A 14,117-nucleotide genomic window follows, 5' to 3' on the forward strand; every position below is an offset into this window, starting at 1 on the left:
ATCTACAGTCTTACCTATCGCCACTCCTGGTTGTTGGCCGATGAATTCTGGCTGTCGACTAGTTACGCTCTTGACGTCCTTGATTCATTCTTACTTGGCTGGTCGCTGTGTTGGATAATTACATCCAACTCTATCTTTCACTTTAACACACTCCCCCTTTTGGTGTTCTCTGTGAGTACCGTTCGAGCCTGCGGGCCACAGCGTTATGGCGCCATTTATAGGCGATGATGAGAGGGCTTCAGGTGCCGGCCAGTCATCTGGCTCAAGTGTCGATGCTCCTGCTCGAAGAAATGTCCTTTACATTGATGCATACGATTCCTTCTCCTATAATGTTGTCGCAATGCTCGAGGAGGTTCTGGATGTTAAAGTCTCGGTGATGACCATCGACTCCGATTGGCCAGACGGCAACATGGTCCAGTACCTACAGCATTTCGAAGCTGTCGTGCTTGGCCCTGGTCCTGGAGATCCGAACGTTGCTGAAGATGTCGGCATCATGCGAGATATTTGGAACCTGAGCGGCGCCGATATGTTACCTGTCTTTGGAATCTGTCTGGGTTTTCAGAGCCTCTGTCTCCATCAGGGCATTTCTATAGGACGATTGCCATATCCACTACATGGCCAGGTTCATCGGATAAAGACTGTGAACAGGGACATTTTCGAAAACGTGCAAGATGTCGAGGTGACGCTTTATCACTCGCTTTATGCGAAATTGGATGTCCCCGAGCAGTTGACTCGAGGGGGCGATAGTGGAAACCCTCATACCGATCGATTCGCTTCTAAGGACCTTGATCTTCTAGCTTGGTTCCTCCTAGAAGACGGGAAGACGCAGATTCCCATGGCTGTGCGCCACCAGAAGAAACCACTTTGGGGGGTGCAGTTTCACCCTGAGTCTTGCAAATCTGACAGGGAAGCTTGCGCTGAGTTGCTCAGAGGATGGTGGGATATGGCTCTGAATTACAACAAAAAGACCGGGCGAGGAGGATATGGTACTCTTCCGGACCCTAACCACTACGCCAGTGGTAGTATTACTCTTCCCGACGCCGCGTCCACAATATTGGATTGGAGCGCAAGCACTTCCTCCTGTTCCGCATACCATACCTTCACAGCGAGGAGTCTCGATGCCGAGGTCATCTGCGAGAGCTTGAATACTCCCAACTCGCCAACCGTGCTATTCCAATCTAATGGGAGGCACAGTATTATCTCGGTCCCAAGCCCCGCCAGCTGGAGACTCGAATACTTTTCTGAGACTCAGAGACTGCTGCTAGAGAAGCTGCAGGAGCGCCAAGGGACAGAAAGTTCCCCCAGTGGGCAGTCAGTCACAGATGACGTTATTGAGAGATTCTTGTCGGTCTCTCAATTCTGGGATATGCTGAGGTTCGTGATGGATATGAAGAAGGTTGATTCAGGAAGTCTCACAGTGCCGTTCTGGGGAGGTTTCCTGGGTTACTTTTCCTATGAAATGGGCCTTGCCTGTCTTGCACGTCCCAAAACAGCTGCAGAAATCCATCCGACGAGCCAAAATGTCGGGGAAGACCCTGCCGACGCCAGCTTGCTGTGGACTGAGAGGAGTATCGTTATTGACCACAAGACAGGTCAAATCACGGTCCAGTCAACACGGGCTGGCGATGACATGCCGACTGGATGGCTCCATCAGACCGAGCAGTTTTTACAAGACCTTGCACGTAGCAGGAGTCAATGCAAGGTCTACACCAGCGACACCGACGCAGAATTCTTGGATTCTATCCTCAAGCAGAGCGTCATCAAGTTCCCAACCCAGGAGAGTTATCAGAGGCAGATCAAAGCTTGTCAGGCTGAGTTGGAGGCTGGCGAGTCGTACGAACTATGTCTCACTGGCGAAACGTTGATTACGCTACCCTCTCCAGCTGGTCACTGTGGCCGTGTCAGTTTCCCCTGGAAGCTGTACAAGCGTTTGAGGAAGTACAACCCCGCTGCCTTTAGTGGTTTTGCGCGACTAGGTCACGTCAAGATTGTCAGCAGCAGCCCCGAATGCTTCCTCAACTGGGATCGGGACTCTACGCTGGAAATGAAGCCAATGAAGGGCACTGTGAGGAAAACCGAAGATATGACCATGGAGAAGGCCCGCGAAATCCTTGGATCGACGAAAGAGATGGCGGAGAACCTCATGATCGCGGATCTGATCCGCCACGATCTCTACGGCATCTGTGGCTCGGGCGGCGTCCACGTAGAAAAGCTCCTGGAAGTGGAGGATCACGGACGTGTTTACCAGATGATCACTCATGTCAAAGCTAGGGTTGATCGAAATCGGCCCGGATTTGCGGCACGGGATATGCCGCAGTTACCGTCCTCGACCATGTCCGGATACGGACTGACTGCGTTGCAAAGATGTCTGCCACCCGGCTCGATGACTGGTGCCCCTAAGGAACGCTCATGCATGCACCTCAGCTCCATCGAGGACCGAAAACGTGGAATCTATTCGGGCGTCATGGGCTTCCTGGACCTCGGTGGCGGGGGGAGCTTCTCAGTACTCATCCGCACAGCTTTTACCTGCTCAAATGAGCAAGATGACGAGCAACTCTGGCGAATTGGCGCCGGGGGAGCCGTGACCACTCTGAGTACTCCCGAAGGGGAATGGGATGAGATGTTGACCAAGTTGCGTACGGTCTGTGGGATTTTCGCTCCGCTCAACCCGTAGCGACGCTTCTTCTTTTTTATGATGATGTTATGGGTACCCAAGGCGAATATTTCAACATTTGCAGCGATTTGTTTACGATTTGCATTAGACGATAGAGGTCGATTCAACATTCAGCATGGGGGATTTGGGCATGGCGTTTGGTTACTTGGAGATACCTTATGATATCTCATGATGTCCTCATGAAGGAATTATATGTCATTGACAAATATATATACATACTCGTCATTTCTCTGCATTGGTTCTGTCACAAGTAGCTTGCGGTTCTCATAAGCATCAATATCGTGCACTACGGTAGTTTAGGCTTTACTTGGTACGATATGCGGCAGCTGTGGAACATGCTGCAAACATTCCAAACATCACTTTCTGTCTCTGCGGAGAGCTATCAACTGGTCAGCATCTGTGGTCACACACCAGCGATCCCTGGGAAGACAATTGAGCTTCGCTGCGACCTAGCTCTCGACCTATACGCGTGTGTCAACTTGGGTCTATTCTGGAAGTTTAAGAAGCATCTCAATGGCCGGTCCCCAGGATGCTTCGTTAGAGGAGATCCTCTGGCGGTCTCCCCCGCACGTCCAGATGATGGGAGGATATCTGCATTCGAATAACAGTAAGGGCAGCTTCTCTGGGCTTAGCAAGCTTGCAGATATTAGACCTCAATTTTTGACACGATGAGCAACGATCAGTTCTGTTCTATTTCGCCGAGTCGCCCTTCTTCGACGCCACCTCGAATAACGCCTCCCTCGCCATCCAGGCCAACTACAATGAAGCCTTTCGCCATTTCGTCGAGACCCGCGAAGCCTTTGAAGGGCGATTGCGGACTATGCAAGGCCTGGAGTTTGTCGTCGCTTACGATCCACTGCAAGCCGCTGCGCAGACAGATACTCAGTTCGCTCACGAACCATCGAACGTATGGGTGATCCGCAAGCAGATGCGGCGAAAGCGCGCTGGTCAGGAAGATGAGGTGGTGGTCCTGGCGACATTCTTTGTAGTGGGGGATTGTATCTACATGGCTCCCTCAGTTGCTAGTGTCGTTGGTAACCGCATTGTACGTTTACAATGGTTCTATCTCTCTCACTTGTGGAAGGGCATGGCTGACCGAATCGCATCAGCTCTCTGCTGTCACATCGCTAACCAGTCTTCTGAAAACCGCCTCGACGCTGCCAATCTTCACCCCGGCCCATGGGCATACCTATCTACCACCAGCTCCGAAACCGGCTGATGCCGGTCAACCTGGCGTTCCGTCTCAGCAGAGCAAGGAGAACACGCCCATGCCCGATGCAGAGAATCCGGCCAGAGTCCCCCTGGTGGGGTCGCAGACGGGGAACACTGCTTCTACATTCCAGGATACGAGGACACTCGCTGAATCGCTAAATCTGTTCCTCAGGTATGAGGACGAGTACATGGATGAGAATCCGTTGGTCGGCGAGCCCGGATCGTTTATTATGTCCAAGGCCAATGACGTAGATCGGACGGCGACAGCAAAACAGCCGCCAAATACGATCCCTACCAAGATGGGCACTCCGTTGGTGAGAGTGGATACACCAGGAAAGGGCCCGGAGAAGGTCGGCACTCCATCTAGCTCTGATGAGAGTAGATTGAAGAAGAAAAAGGGCCGAGTTGGCGGTTGAAGCATGTTCTCGTTATTGCATTAGACTTCTACAAGATACCCCAGAGACATAATATTGATGCGGCTATTCATAAGAAAACAAGCATTTCTTTACGTTACCAGGTCTAAATGAAGTTAGAGCAGGTGGCAGTACAGCAATGAGTCACAACTATCGCATCCAGGAATGGATTCGATCAAGCAATGTACAGCTAGGCTGCAGCTACTTATCACCGAAACCCACTTGTGATGACTCATAAGACGGCAAGTAAACATGGTCAAGCAATTGTCCATAATCCTAAACATGGTTAGATTTTCATGGAGATATCCGAACAGAAAAGAAGCTATTATTGCTCTTTGATCTTTCTGACCTGGCTGATTCTTAAGGCCGCGGACTGTACCAGCTTATCCGCGAGATATATTTATAGTCACCCACTTAACAACGATTGTCCCTGAATGTAACACTGGACTCATCTCTTTCCATTCATAGCATTATAGCATAGATCCTTCAATCAGTGACAACCATAGCGATCACCATGGCCACCACACAAAAAGACAAGCCTACAGTCGTCTGTGTCTTGTAAGCTATCCCTCCCCTCCCCGCCATCCACCGGAAACGCCATCCCTCCCAAGCAACACGCTCTCAACCTTATCTATGGCGAAAAGCTTATTAACACAATGCAATTCATTTCAGCTGCGGCTCAGTGGCAGGCAATGACCCCATCCACATGGAAACCGCGCGAGCCCTCGCCCACGAATTCCACAAGAACAACGTCCAGCTCGTCTACGGCGGCGGCACCAAGGGGCTAATGGGCGAGCTGGCGCGCACGCTCGTCTCCCTCTCCGGCCCACAAGCCGTCCACGGCGTGATCCCGCGGGCGCTCGTCCGCGTGGAACCAGGCTACGACAACAAGGGCGGGGAGGAGAAGCCCACGGAGAGCGGCGGGAAGAGCGCGGAGCGGACCATCAAGGAGCCGCTTGACAAGACGGCTCTGCTGGGGGAGTCGGAGTACGGGATTACGACGATTGTGCCGGACATGCATACGCGCAAGCGGCTTATGGCTGAGAAGGTCATGGCCGGGGGACCTGGTTCGGGCTTCGTGTCGCTGGCGGGTGGGTTTGGAACTATTGAGGAGGTCATGGAGATGACGACGTGGAATCAGCTGGGTATTCACCATTTGGGGATTGTGTTGCTGAATGTCAATGGGTACTGGGATGGGCTGCTGTCGTGGGTGCAGAGTGCCGTCAAGGAGGGGTACATTGGGGCAGACAACGGCAAGATCTTAGTCGAGGCGAAGGATCCTCGCGAGGTTCTGCCGAAGCTGCTGGAGTACCGGGTTAGCAACGGCAGGATGGACCTGGATTGGGGTCAGGAATGAGTTTAGTCCAAGCGGACTGCTGTTGGTACTGGCTTCGGCTCAAGGACTGTTTTGAGCTAGCAGCTCGGATACATGATGGGATGAAATAGAACTAGACGAATGATGCAATGCAAGAGATACTACTATTACGAATTGCTAGCATTTAGTTTCGCACGATCCGTGATGGATGCATAATCCCACAACCATATCCCGAATCAGATCGCACTACCGAACATGCCGGAGTATAGAATAAGTATAGTGAAGCGGATCCACAAGAAGAGGAAAGAGATCAAGCTTGCATATCTATCGGCGTTAAGTCCAAAGGGAACTATGAATCGACCTCCATCGACTCCTCTTCTTTCGTCTCCCCGGAATCTGTCTGCTCAAGAGCTTCCAGCAACGGTGAGATGCTCTGGCCATCATATAACTTGAAGGTCTCGATCTTGCCCTGAGCCCCTTCTCCAGCAAGTCCCACCACTCCGACAGATGTGTTGTCCACCGTCAGCTCCTTGTCATGAGACAAAGTTTCTTTCAAAGCCCGAAGGCCGTGGCTAATCAGCTCTTCCCGGCTGCAGTCGGCGAATTTGTCCAGATTCCGCTCCAGGTAAGTCCGCGCCATTTGCGAACGAGCCCCGATGGCGCAAGCAAGCATCTCTTGAGTCATGCCGGACGGCTGAAATTCGAACAGATGGGGTCCAGCCTCGTCGACACCTGCAACGAGCAGACCGACACCGTAAGGTCGCTTGCCATATTGCTGAGTGTTGGTCTGGGCGCGGTCGCCAATCTGAGTAACAATACGATCCACTGGCAGCGGACGGCCGTAAGTCATTCTAGAACCAAGGCACTGTTGCTTCATGTAGTTGGAGAGCACGCGAGCGTCCGATGCCAGACCGGCGATAGCAATGCCCATGTGGGAGTCAACTTCGATGATCTTCTTCTGGTAGGATGATAGTTCCTCGGCGTTTCGCTAGAAGAAGTCAGAGCAAACCGTATTAGCATATCAGCTGTCCTCTGCGATAGGAGCAAGTAAATCTGAAGACAGTTCGTACCTTTAGACCGACCAGCACGGCATGTGTCTTGTTGACAAGTCCTACAACAACTGATCCTTGCTTGACTGCTTCCTGTGCATATTCAACCTGGAATATCCGGCCTTGTGGCGAGCTGTCCCAATCAATAGCCTGTTAGTTATGAGAAAGCTTTATATCATGGATAGGATAGCTCGGTGGACCTACAAGGTGACCGCATCGTTGTCGTAATTGTTTCTGAACATGATTGCGGGCTATGGTTGAGGAGGGAGTGTCTCAAGGAGGATTCAGACTTGGTAGAATATTGCACCTGGGAAGCTCAATACCGACAGGAAGAGATTGGAAAAGATTGATGATGCAGAGAGGGGGGAAGAGACACAAGCAGTATCGAAGCAGGCAGTGAGCGACTGACGCGGTGACCTCTAGCAACTGTCAGTAGTAAGGGAAGCTCTCCGCCTGCTGGGTAAGCTCGGGCCTGCGTGCCTGAGGCTGCCAATATGCCCCATTGCCAACGTCACCTCCACAGCTGCAGCTGTGCCGCTAGCACACGCTTATCACTCAAACGACCCAGACCGTCTCGATGCAGACAAAACAGTCGCTGTGATTTAGATCATATTTGATATCTGGAGATAAGTCGCTGCTGGCTCTGTCTACAGAGAACGAATCCCTCATATCTCACCTGCCTTGGGCCCTTCGAGGTCCTGTATATCCGCAGCCATGATGGCAGGTCTGAAGACTATTATCGCTCTCTCCTTTGTGAGTCCCTCGTTACTCATTATTGCTTTGGTGGCGCATTGTACTGATCCAATATCTTGACTGCTTAGGTTCTTGCCATTGGCTTTCTTCTGGTCATCCTCTCCTCCGCTCTTTGGCACAACTTCCTCCCGTTGATTGTGGTTGCGACATATGTCATCGCTCCTCTACCGAACTGGATTTGCGCTCGATGCGCTAATCCAGACGATTTTATGGACAGTTCCGGCAATGCAGTCGCTGATTTTGGGCGTTTCTTGACTGGTTTCCTAGTGTTGATGGGTATTGGTAAGTTTGTTCAGCCTACTGCTTATCATCTGTCCTCCATCGCATTTGCGTCTCATGGGATATCCTCATTATATGCCTTGCAAACCTTCGTCATATGACTGGTGTCTAATGCGGATGACTCTAGCCCTGCCGGCCGTGCTTGCGCATAGCGGCGCTATCCAGGTCCCTGCCATGATCATGTCCATCCTCGGAGGTCTTCTGATTTACGGCACTATTATCAGTTTCTCGATGTTCTTCAAGGAGCAAGAGGAGTTTTGATCTCCGTAAAGTGTCAGCCGCAACGGGGAACGCTCGAGGGCGGATACTTTTTCTACGACACCATTCCAGCAGACCGTTCATAAACCTCTGTGAAGTCCTAGGGCACTGGCTCACCACAAGTGACGAGTTGTTTTTCCCCGCTTGATTTGACCTACTGTTACTCTTATGTGAAATTTCATGAACTGCAGCCTGTTTCTTTTGACCCTGTTTTGTCAGCGATACGAACGGTGTACTATAGCCGATGCGAAGTTATATAGAGCATTGCCACGGTATTTCTTGGATAATACCCCTAGCTTGACTTAATCTTCGATGATACGTTAGAATCTCATGCTATATATTGGCATGGTATTGGTAACTAGACAAGATTTCGGATACAGCCATGTGGACTAATTAGTTTACGTAGACAGAGTAGACGACACGTGACCTCGCGCCGGTATCCAGAGCGCGTCGTGTTGCAAGTAGAAACCTCCACTATAGCAACCTGGTAAAGTGCGCCTGTATCTGTACCAGCGAATCTTCACATTGGCAAGGTATGCGATTCTCGGGCCATATAATTACTCTACCATGGACATCTGGTCTGGATCCATTGCGCTGAACAGGCAATCTGTGCTTCAAGGTACCGCTTCACGCGACTGGGCCCTCTGCTTTACGCGCTGCTCACTACTGAATTTACAGGTTTACGTCTAATCGACCGGACGTCGAATTGGCAATCGGATACACTCAAAGACTCAAGTTTAGCCTTTCGCAGCTTCGTGAATCCCGCACTGATACCCTTTTACGCGAGAACTGGACCGAGCCTTGAAGTACACACAGCTGACGTCGAAACATCACAATGGCTGAAGAGCAAATTGCTGGGCAATATATGGCTGGAGGAGGAGGAATTAGAAAAGTTCCAGACATTTCAATGTCCGGTCGGAATTCTTCTCAGTATCAACAGGCCCTCTCGAACCAAGGCCCCTGGTCTCGTTACAACAGATCTAATGGTCCATGGTGTCCTGTCAAGCGCAGCCTCAGTTGAACGGCCACCTACTCCGCCTATCTCGTCTTCTCCCGAGCCGTATGAATATGCATCTCATGTTCATAAGCAGGAGCTGAGAATCTATGCGACCCCGCTTTCTTCGTCCCTCATCACAAAGACTCAGGCTCATTGTTCCCCACCGCAAGATCCGGACGGGCTCCCCAGCGATGGACGATTTGCTGAATTTCTTCCGGACATTCGGTCACCCAGTCCCAAGCGTAAAAGAGTTGCTACGCTGTTTGAGACGGCTGCTCAGCATCACAAGAAAGTGCGACAGAAAGGAGGAGAGGCGGTCTCCCAGTTGATGGCCAACTCGCTTTCTCATCCCTCCCAACATCTACAGACCTTCAGAATCAAACATGAGCCCGAGGAACCGTCGCTGCCGTTATTGGAAAAGATAGCCTTTCAGCGGTCGCGGTCATTGTCCATTGGAGCCAATCTGCATCCCCTCAGACCGTCTGATTTCCGAAATGAACCGACCCGACCCAGCAGCCGTAGAAGCCACTTTGCTTCGCGGAAGAACACCCCGAATCCAGTGGAATCTATGTCCCGAAGGGAACACTCGACGGCGTTACCGTCTTCGGACGACAAGCTGGAGCCTTCTGCGACACCTAAGGATGCCGAAACCATTATTTCTGAGAATAAAAATACCATCACTCGTACGATCTTGACGTGCATGCGATTGTACGGCTTCAATCGCTCATCGCGACCTACAAGCACAGCCAAAAATGGCAATGGGATCGATTCGGATGTGAATTTGTCCACGGAGATAGGGGCAACTTCTTGTACCGACGAAGATGAGTTCAAGGCGATGTATCATGCAACTTATCGCGCATCAACATTTGCCCTCCGCAAGTATCTGAAGCAATGCCCCAGTACCGACGGGGCGGCAAAGGACCTTCCGCCTTTGCTAGACAAAGAAAAGGCAATGACATATATAGACGAGTTCTTGAGGCTATTTTGTGAAGAGGATTGACATCTGTCTGGTACAGATTAATGAGATACGATGTCATGAATAACTTTGAAGCATTGAGATGGACTACTTTAGATTCGGGGTCTCAACGTCATTATTTGAGCTGCTTTGTAGACTGTAACCGCCTGCCTGACTCGCTGCACACCAGTATTTGCAAAAGTAAATCCAACGATTTCAGACATGATTCTTTCAGGGCCACATAATCCCGTTATTTTCTATGTTGATATGGAACAGGCGAGGATGCATCATGCGCTACGCCATATGTCGGATATTGTAAATCTCCGAGCTCCGGTCACCAACTGCATCATAACCCCAGATAGCTGCGCATGCGGACGTCGATCGAGCAAATATACGTACTTTCACGCCTGCCATAGCACAGCTACTTTATACGTCATCTGACTCCAACAAAAGCTCGCAATGGAAGGTTCCAATAACCGCCTCTTCCGATGGTCCAAGCCCGAATGGCTGAATAACTCGACCGTCCGCAGTGCGGGCGTCTACACGTCGGGAGCTCTGGTGAGCTCGACCCCGTCTTCTTGAACGCAACGCAGCAAAGCACATGAGTTACTGACCATATATTGCAACCAGTTTTCCCTCGGGTTCTTCTTCCTCGTCGACGCGGCCGTATTCTCCCACAGCTCGCGCAACGGGTCCAAAGTAAACGTCAAGTTCGTCGACTGGATTCCCGGCATCTGCTCGGCGCTCGGGATGCTGGTGATCAACTCGATTGAGAAGTCGCGGCTGCAGGCAGATAGCTTCAGCTACAGTGGCAGCGGAGTGGCATGGAAGGCGCGATTTGTGCTGTTCCTGGGGTTTGCGCTTCTGGCGGGTGGTTTGGCGGGGAGTGTGGTTCGTCTTTTCTCTTCTTTTCTTTCTTTGCTCCTGCTGCGGAGGTTGAGGACAGGACTGAAAGTGCTGACTGGGGATGGAAACAGACGGTCATGGTCTTGAAATATCTGATCAAGCAGTACCCGTTACCGACGCTGTATTTTGGAATCGCTAATGTCGTCGCTAATGGCTTGGTCATGCTAAGGTATGTTGATACGTTTCCTGCATCTATATATCTGTCCGTTTGCTGATTGATTTGCTACAGTACTATTGTTCTATGGATCTCGCAGAATATAGAGGATGATTACACCTACAACCTCGCGTTGTAGCCATGGACTGGTTTCAAGTTTCGTGCGTTGTTTGATGTTTTCTTGGTATGAATCGGAGCATGTTCGGTGCGTCACAGCCCATGCTTTATTTGTTTTCTCTTGACTGGCGCACTCGTTACTTGAAGTGTTTTGTACTTTCAGCCTGGCATACCTATGCTCATGTTTATGTTTATACTTGATGAATTGTTAGAATCGGAATTTCGAAGATCACGAACCTGTTGCGTAGAGAACACAAAGTAGCGGTGGCACATTCAAAAGGTCATTCAACGTGTACACAGTCTAGGCATTAGCATAAGGTACTTACTTTCAAGGCTAGGCAGCGGCCTTTCGAACTTCATTTGAAACAGTGAAGATTACGCAAGCCGACGCAAATAGTTAAATTTGTTTCTGTATTATTGATCTATAATCTCCATGTACACGTATAATGCATGTAGCACATGGTTACATATCCGCACTCAGGCAACATGCAAGCTTCGGCCTCGAAGCAATGGTTGGAAGCGCAAACATAGCAGCCTAGCGGAGTCATGCCCAACGCTCGACTTCGCCTGATATACAGGTAGCAGGATGAGACCCCGTCAAGCATAGCTACTCGAATCGGAGCTATTCATGTTTTTATACAACCAAGCCGGGGTTTCGCCTACCGACGGCCCAGACACGCGGGGCCACGCACAGTAATGGCGGGCGGCAGGAACGGCGGTATTTCTGCCTCTATCGGAGCCATTCATCCGGTTCGCGATGTTCACATGCGTGATAGCATCACGGCAAACGAGGGAGTATGTCTCATTATAACGCAGACGTAGCTTCATGCGGAGACTTCGGACGGGTGAGCCCTGAGTTTGTCCAGCAAGGCGTCGATAGCATCCATATCTGCCGCATCGATCTTTTCTCCGCTAGTATATCCTTCGGGAAGATGCTTGACGAACTCATCCATAGCGGGTTGGTAGTTGCGGACTCCGGAAGAGATGGCGTACACTGCCTTCTTGCGAGCGGCGGGTGCCGGGTCTGAGGTGGACATGGCGACGAGGGTTGGGAGGACATTGAAAACGATGAGCTGAAGACGGACATGTTAGCATTTTTCTCCACAGTAAAACAGGAAGCGAGCCGGTAACAAAGAATGTACCTTATCCTGCGCTTTTTCGTTATTCTGCACGGCAGTTCCGATGCACCAGGCGGCCATGCGTCTCATTTCAGCTTCCTCGTGCTTGAGCAGTTCCACGAGCGGCGTCCACAGACCCAGTGGCTCCAGATTGTTCGCGTTATCGATAGACTCAATGAGCTGCTCGAAGTTGTCAAATGCGATCATCTTGTTCTCAAGATCGACTTCGTCCGAGTGCAGCGCTTCCATCGCGGCTTTCATGAGGTCGGCATCTGAGGGGCCTCCGAACAGAGCGGAGAGCATCTCAGGGTTCAGATTGCTGCGTGTGGTAGGGGCGGGAGCAGCGTCATTGGAATCGCCGGCCTGCCGAGCTGAGGTCGAGTTCTCGATACTCCATTTGAGGAGATTGTTCATGTTGGGGTCCATGGTGAAGATCTGATGGTGATTTGCTCGAGAATCGAAAACTGCGGTTCCTGGAGAATGTGCTCAAAATATAGCAATTGACGTATGAAGAGGATGAATTCAGATGTTAGATTTAATCGACTGAATGAATTGAATATAATGTAATCTTTATGACGGAGAAAATGTGTCTCAGATAATTTTTCTTATCGCTCTATTTTGGAGTACCTCTGAAGATGGGCGGTACGGTTCTGACGAATCGAGATGATTCATGGATGTTCCACCCGCTTCCACTCCCACACACGCTGCACGACCCCAGTAAGAAAAGAATAGTTGATAGAATGATTTTAAGGGCGATTCTACGTTTGGGATTGACATTTGGGAACATAGTTTCAAGATCAACAGTATATCTTAGCCCTGAATCATTGATATAAGACACTGTGATGGCTGTTTAGATCTTGCTCTTCTGGAAGCTGCCCCGCCATCCGCCGCTTAACCCCGCGATGAGTTATGGCTGGAAGCTGATATGGTCACCAGCTGTTCCGAGTGTGATGTCTTGAATCTTGGAATCCGAAGAAGATTTCTTGATTGTGTCTCTTCAGTCTTCTCAAGTAATAGTGTGTACTATATGCATATGAGAAGGGATTGAATCTCAAGGTTGACCCCTGTTCTATCTATGGAGGACCTGGAGTCCTTCCAAAAGGCGGTGAGGTGAGAATGTAAGCCCAGAACCAGGTCTCCGCCTCTTCAAGATGATAGGAGAATACAGGAGATCATTGACATTTTGCCGCGTCAATCAGGCACTCATGCACATGGAGTCAGTAAGGTAATAACATTGAGTCCGGAGACTATTCCGTATTACTAATGTACATATGTTTGTAGACCGTAGACCATCTGGCTGATGCTTCCGCAGTGATGGACTGCTGTGACGGGACCTAATCTTACAGGGGTTCTGTAGAGAATCAAGAGAATAACCGATACTAGTACGTGCAGTAGGGTTCTGTAGGGGTTGCGATGGCCAATCATCCCAAATATTCGAATATAGAAGAATACCCCCATATTATAATGAATGGTATGTGGAAGCCTAGGATCATCATCCAGAAGGAGTCAGGGTTAGGCCTAGGATTCGATGATTGGTAAGTAATCTAGCTTATGGGACGAGGATGAACCCTTTTTCTGGTCCGCCCAGTGACAGGAGGAACCATTCCCAAGCTTCCGATTATTATGATCATTGAGGCATTGAACATCTATTTCTGGTTCTTGGATAGGGACCAGCCCCACGAAGCGTGCGCAATTGTTTTTGCCATCCTCCTGGCCTCTTGAAAGGCCACCTAAGCGTGACCACTCACTGTGCTCAAATGATTTTCTCCAGGACGAGATCCGGAATTGTCAAAATGATTCTGCCTTAGTATTTCTAGACTTCTGCGGAGTACGGCATTGACGGGTTAGTCTACCGAGCATCATTCATCAGCAGCCGCATCATCATGAGAGGCAGCAATATTTTGGGACTTATTAACA

The 14,117-nt window shown here is 50.3% G+C and overlaps 7 protein-coding genes across 7 annotated transcripts; 5 read left to right on the top strand and 2 right to left on the bottom strand.

Annotated features, from left to right (window-relative positions):
• Positions 1-205: 205 nt before the first annotated feature.
• Positions 206-2,674, top strand: pabA (aminodeoxychorismate synthase pabA; the record flags this gene model as incomplete). The annotated part of the gene is made up of 1 exon (XM_033558801.1): positions 206-2,674. The coding sequence occupies one exon, from the start codon at positions 206-208 to the stop codon at positions 2,672-2,674; it is 2,469 nt and encodes an 822-aa protein (XP_033414692.1).
• Positions 2,675-3,187: 513 nt separating this feature from the next.
• On the top strand, positions 3,188-5,656 carry med6 (mediator complex subunit MED6; the record flags this gene model as incomplete). Its single annotated transcript, XM_033558800.2, has 4 exons — positions 3,188-3,281; positions 3,358-3,719; positions 3,784-4,264; positions 4,983-5,656. 4 exons carry the CDS (start codon positions 3,188-3,190, stop codon positions 5,654-5,656), a joined length of 1,611 nt encoding a protein of 536 aa, XP_033414691.2.
• A 307-nt stretch (positions 5,657-5,963) lies between these two features.
• Positions 5,964-6,905, bottom strand: pre5 (proteasome core particle subunit alpha 6; the record flags this gene model as incomplete). The annotated part of the gene is made up of 3 exons (XM_033558798.1): positions 5,964-6,602; positions 6,685-6,796; positions 6,868-6,905. 3 exons carry the CDS (start codon positions 6,903-6,905, stop codon positions 5,964-5,966), a joined length of 789 nt encoding a protein of 262 aa, XP_033414689.1.
• Positions 6,906-7,377: 472 nt separating this feature from the next.
• ALT_0873 (Vps55 family protein) lies at positions 7,378-7,956 on the top strand (the record flags this gene model as incomplete). Its single annotated transcript, XM_033558797.1, has 3 exons — positions 7,378-7,416; positions 7,485-7,698; positions 7,823-7,956. The coding sequence occupies 3 exons, from the start codon at positions 7,378-7,380 to the stop codon at positions 7,954-7,956; spliced, it is 387 nt and encodes a 128-aa protein (XP_033414688.1).
• A 564-nt stretch (positions 7,957-8,520) lies between these two features.
• ALT_0874 (uncharacterized protein) lies at positions 8,521-9,950 on the top strand (the record flags this gene model as incomplete). The annotated part of the gene is made up of 2 exons (XM_033558796.1): positions 8,521-8,572; positions 8,632-9,950. 2 exons carry the CDS (start codon positions 8,521-8,523, stop codon positions 9,948-9,950), a joined length of 1,371 nt encoding a protein of 456 aa, XP_033414687.1.
• A 414-nt stretch (positions 9,951-10,364) lies between these two features.
• Positions 10,365-11,104, top strand: ALT_0875 (UPF0220 family protein; the record flags this gene model as incomplete). Its single annotated transcript, XM_033558795.1, has 4 exons — positions 10,365-10,463; positions 10,536-10,796; positions 10,883-10,980; positions 11,041-11,104. 4 exons carry the CDS (start codon positions 10,365-10,367, stop codon positions 11,102-11,104), a joined length of 522 nt encoding a protein of 173 aa, XP_033414686.1.
• Positions 11,105-11,906: 802 nt separating this feature from the next.
• fes1 (Hsp70 nucleotide exchange factor FES1) lies at positions 11,907-12,626 on the bottom strand (the record flags this gene model as incomplete). Its single annotated transcript, XM_033558794.2, has 2 exons — positions 11,907-12,155; positions 12,225-12,626. The coding sequence occupies 2 exons, from the start codon at positions 12,624-12,626 to the stop codon at positions 11,907-11,909; spliced, it is 651 nt and encodes a 216-aa protein (XP_033414685.2).
• Between the last annotated feature and the right edge of the window lie 1,491 nt (positions 12,627-14,117).

The sequence above is a fragment of the Aspergillus lentulus genome, assembly GCF_001445615.1.
Source record: "Aspergillus lentulus DNA, contig: Alt01, strain: IFM 54703, whole genome shotgun sequence".
NCBI lineage: Eukaryota > Fungi > Ascomycota > Eurotiomycetes > Eurotiales > Aspergillaceae > Aspergillus > Aspergillus lentulus.